General features: G+C 39.4%; 1 protein-coding gene across 1 annotated transcript in view; it reads left to right on the top strand.

Annotated features, from left to right (window-relative positions):
• The window catches only part of sardh (sarcosine dehydrogenase), a 71,706-nt gene that overhangs the window by 2,199 nt on the left and 64,239 nt on the right, over positions 1–5,268 (top strand). The window contains exons 3-6 of the mRNA XM_016518725.1: positions 451–629; positions 831–1,010; positions 1,156–1,279; positions 2,653–2,753. Of these exons, the coding sequence (XP_016374211.1) occupies positions 451–629; positions 831–1,010; positions 1,156–1,279; positions 2,653–2,753 (584 nt within the window). The remainder of the gene's footprint in view (positions 1–450; positions 630–830; positions 1,011–1,155; positions 1,280–2,652; positions 2,754–5,268) is intronic.

Below are 5,268 nucleotides of genomic sequence, written 5' to 3'. Positions count from 1 at the left end.
TTTGCAAAACTTTATTTTCTTTTGCAAAACTTTATTTTCTTTTGCAAAACTTTATTTTCTTTTCAATACTTTTATTTTCGTTTGCAAAACTTTATTTTCTTTTGCAAAACTTTATTTTCTTTTGCAAAACTTTATTATTTTGCATATATATGTGGCATTATATTGACTCCATACAGAAGCACACAAGTTTTGCTTCAATGCACAATGTGTAAAAAATGAATGAATGTGCACGATGTAGAAAATGTAGTTTGTTGCAAAGCAGATTTAATGCCTCACTTGTACGGTTTAGTTCAAGAGTTTACTCCATGAATAGGCTTACAGATCTGGGTTGGTAAAAGTTAAAGCCAAATCCTTGGGCGTAGCAGTCTGTCAAATACAAATGAGATCCAGCTCGTTTTTTGAATTTTGTTTTCTTTGTTTGGATAGTGCAATCTTTTTACCTTTTCACAGGACTTTTGTGGCAGTTAAGACCTAGTGACACTGAGGTGGAGCTGTTGGCTCATACTCGCAACGTGATCAGCTCAGAGTTGGAGGAGGAGACTGGCCTCGAGACGGGCTGGATCCAAAATGGAGGCCTGTTCATTGCGTCCAACAAGCAGCGACTGGACGAGTACAAGCGCCTCATGTCGGTATGGCACAAATCCTAAACCATACATCTTGCCAAGATGGGACTGCACAATCAAATTGCAAAAACAAATGGTTTTAATAAATTAATTGACTGTTTTTCTAGCCTTGCCTAGAAAATCTATAATTTATTTATCATAATGAATGAAATGTTAGTGATTAAAGATAATCTGATAAGTAAAATACTCATAGATTTTGTATTTCAGCTGGGTAAAGCATACGGCATTGAGTCATACGTCCTGTCGCCAGCTGAGACCAAGGACCTGTATCCTCTGATGAATGTGAAAGATCTTTATGGCACACTTTACGTGCCTAAAGACGGCACCATGGACCCAGCGGGCACCTGCACCACCCTCTCCAGAGCAGCCACCGCACGTGGTGCCACTGTACGTCTTCATACACTTTACTCTTTTTAAGTGATGAGTGAATTATTCTATATATAGGCTGTTGGAGCAGGGTGAATTAATGTATTGTAAGCCAGTGGTCTGGTTTAAGTTACGACCTTAATGATAGAGTTATTATTGATTACAGGTGATCGAGAACTGTCCAGTGACGGGTATCCAGGTCAAGGTTGATGATTTGGGCATTAAGAGACTGAAAGCGGTAGAAACTGCTCATGGGACCATCCAAACACCATGTGTGGTGAATTGTGCAGGTCAGAATGATGCAGACTTCACCAGCAGAGGGCAGTCCTTGATAATGAAATGCCGTTTAACCACATGCTGCTATAAAAGCTTACTGTTTTAAAATGTCCGTCACCAATATTTAATTAAATTATTAATTCTGAAAGCTAATTTTTAAATTATGAAATAATGAAAGCTAATTTTAAAACACTCTCAACCATAAATGGAAAAAAAATTATCTAAACACTTTTGATGAATAGCTAGACAATTTTTTTATTTTGTCGTTTCATCTGAATTTCAACATTTGTGAGATTTAGTCAGTCAAAACAGTTTTGGTGTTAATTGATTTAATTTTGAATCTTTGGAAAATAGTGTTCTCTGACCTTGTATTATTTTAAATATCATTTTTTTTGTGTCTATTTTTTAATGAGGCATTTAATGAGGTGGACACATCAATGCTTTAGATTTGTGGAGTTATAGTTTTAATTTTGAAGTAAAAAGATAAAATTAGACCTTTGGGGTAAGATGACCCCCTAGAATTGGAACAAAAGGCCCCAAGTGGCGTGTTGTTACTAGTGTTGTTATTTTTAAATTAATTCTTATTGTAATTAATGTGGTTATTTAATATTTCCTTCAATTTTTTAATGAGGCATTTAATGAGGTGGACACATCAATGCTTTAGATTTGTGGAGTTATAGTTTTAATTTTGAAGTAAAAAGATAAAATTAGACCTTTGGGGTAAGATGACCCCCTAGAATTGGAACAAAAGGCCCCAAGTGGCGTGTTACTAGTGTTGTTATTTTTTAATTAATTCTTATTGTAATTAATGTGGTTATTTAATATTTCCTTCAATTAGATGTACATTTCAGACGTCTTTTCATTAAAAACTATAGGTTGAGTGAAATCATTCACTTTGCATTCATAGTGTTGCTATTCACATTTCTTTACAGTAATTAAAATATGGGCTATTAAATATGTAAATATTCATATGTCTGTATATAATTCATATAATGAATTTACCTTTCAGATGAATCTCATTAATTGGGATCCCGTTTTGCCTGTTATCAGTTTCTCAATTATTCGACTAAATTGTCAAATAAAAATTTTTCATTGAATAGTTGATTTAGTATTTTACACTAAATGACCCTTTAAAACGTTTAGAAATATTAATACAAATTATATCACAAGTCATTTATACATTCTGTAAAGGTTTAGACAGGTAGGGGGTAATTTTCTCATTATTTTAATATTTTTATTTAAATTAATGTTTGCTTTTTGTGTATTTTATTTAAATATTTTATGTATTTCTTAAAATGGATTTCATAATCAAATTTCATCAAGTTTCTGTTTTAATACCATATAATACAGCAAAATCCTGTCACTTACTCTTGTGTGTTTTTTTTAGGTGTCTGGGCCACTAAGCTGGGTAAAATGGCAGGTGTCAATGTTCCTTTGATTGCCATGCACCATGCTTATGTCGTCACAGAAAGAATCGAGGGAATTCAGGTGAGCTTTTAAATGCGTCTCACTGTCCAGTTCAGCATAGCAAAGATCTTTAGAATTCCACGCACAAATTCACATCATTAAGAGGAGAAATGCACATATTACATATAACAGTGAGGCGGTCATTTGCATGATTTATTCATATCATTGTGAATGCGGGGAAACATCCATTATTGATTGATATTAATGTTGATATTAAAAAAATACTGAACAGTTTCACCACTTTTGTATGCAATATTTTAGTTCAGAATCATGTTTTATTCTCTAAGCACCTGCGGTCCAGTTTAACCATGTGCTGCAATAGCACTGATCTATATATAAATTAAGTAATTGGCATTATTTTTGGCATTATTATCCTATGTCTTAATTAATTTAATTTTAGAATTAAAAATTAAATTAATTAAATTTCGTTTTAGAATAGCTTTTAGATTTTAGTTTAGAATAGAATTTTTAGAATAGCTTAAATTTCTTACTTTGTTTGTATTTGAAATTTTAATAACTCCGTTATGGTTTTGGCATGAAAACAGCCAAAGAAGCTGGCATGTTGTTAAAAGCAAACAAAAAAGAATTAATTAAACTTATTGTATGTTGTGCCCTAGTAACTAAACTGCTATTTGCCTGTCACAACTAATGTTGCACTATTACCACCTGTGAAAAGTAGGTCAGGGCTCAACAATAAGGATGTCCTGATGACCCAGGCCCAGTTTGAGAGAGTTTCAGGCCACTTGCCCCATCTGACTAGCGCTGCATTGATACTGCATTTTACATCTTGTATATGTGTTTTTGTGTCTTTACAGTGTCTATAGAAGACTTATTGATTTGTGGTAATTTAAAAATTTTATCAAGGAAACTGTCACAATCATGGACTGTTAGTTTGTTTTCATTTGAGTTCACTTGACCTAGTTTCTGTTGTCTTTTGATTAGTTCATTTAGTTCACCTGTGTTAGTTAATTATCCTCATTTGGTCTGTGTATTTCAGTTCCTCTGTTTCTCGTTTAGTTTGTCTGGTATTGATGTTGTTATTTTGTTGCGTGCTCCCTTTGCCTTCATGGATTATCATCTTCTTGGATTCTATTAAACTCTTGTGTAGATGACCTTTGTCTTCGTGTGCCTTTCCTTTACTTGTTGCCTGACAGAATCCTGGACCACAAAAAAGAAGTTTAGGCGTTTGTATCCCCGTTTATTTTCCGTTTTTGTAAGTGTTTCTTTTGGTTTTCATATGGATCGCCCCAAATTCCTCCTCCAGCTGGAGCAGGGGGATCTTGCTCTCGAGGACCAGACCAGACTATTCCTGGACATTTCCGACGATACCAGCTACCCGGACGACGTGCAGAGCGCAGTTGTCCGGGGAAGGTCCTCGAGGGGATTTCGCCGCCTTCGTGGAGTGGGTGCTGGTGAGCAATGACTCGCCATTCACCATCAGTCTTGCTGGCCCCACTCCGGACCCAGAACCCAGCTGACCATCACCCCGCTGCGCGGAGCGTCAGCCAGAGCCCACCGCAGACGGAGAGCCAAAGCCTGCCGCGACCAAAGAGCCATCGCAAGAAAGGGCGACAGCGCTGAGGATCGCCAGACCAATCAACGATCGTCTGACCAGGTGCGAGAGCCGGCAACAACGCACGTGACGGTGGATGAAACGGTGAAGAGCGAGGACATGGAGGAAAGCCCCTCCCACTGTTCCACCGCTGAGGGTGAGCTGAGGCAGGACTCTGGGGATAACTGAATAAACTTAAATCCTCAGTCTTCCATCTTCTTCTGAAATATCTGCCTGTCCTGTTACGGCCAATGAAGCCGTTTATGAACTCCCTGTACATCCTGAAACGACCATGGATGTCTGTTTTAAACTGTTTGTTTGACTGTCCTGAACTATCTGCCTGTCCTATCACGACCATGGAGGTCGTAAGGCTGTGCAATTAATCGCATATCTGAAAGCAGGTGATGGAGATTTACTACTAATCACGGAACCGGCTTTACTGACAAGATGCGCATGACAATTGCATGCGATTAATTGAACAGCCCTAGGAGGACGTTCCCCTTTCTGTGGCACTCCCTGTCATGGGTGTCACCATCCCTGAACCCTCGGACTTCTCAAAATTCCCTCCGACCCTCCCTTCAGCTCCACCTCTTCACCAGTCCTCACCATCGCCTCCGCTGTCTTCTGTCAGCCCCTCTGCTCACCCTCAGCCCACTATCAGTGATGTGGGTCTGCCAGTTTCCATCGGCCAGCTCCACCTTAGTCCTCTGTCGCTCCAGCTCCACCACGGCCTTCCGGATCCCCGCCTACGCCTCGGTTGCCTGAGCCATCTGCTCCGCCTTGGCCCTCCGGATCCTCACCGTTGCCCTGGCTCTACGGCTCTCCGTCTCCGCCCCAGAATCCTCTCTCACCTACTCCGCTGCTGTAGGTCGGCTCCCTGGAGTCGTCATCCCTTCCTCCACCATGGCTCTTCCCTCCATCGGCTCCACCGTGGGCTGCATTCATGGCTGCGGTCTGGGTCCCGCCTGGCTCCTCGTGGTCCAA

This window comes from Sinocyclocheilus rhinocerous, unplaced genomic scaffold (genome assembly GCF_001515625.1).
Source record: "Sinocyclocheilus rhinocerous isolate Xijiao unplaced genomic scaffold, SAMN03320098_v1.1 scaffold688, whole genome shotgun sequence".
In the NCBI taxonomy this organism is placed as follows: domain Eukaryota; kingdom Metazoa; phylum Chordata; class Actinopteri; order Cypriniformes; family Cyprinidae; genus Sinocyclocheilus; species Sinocyclocheilus rhinocerous.
This window is presented reverse-complemented; position numbering and strand designations above follow the sequence as displayed.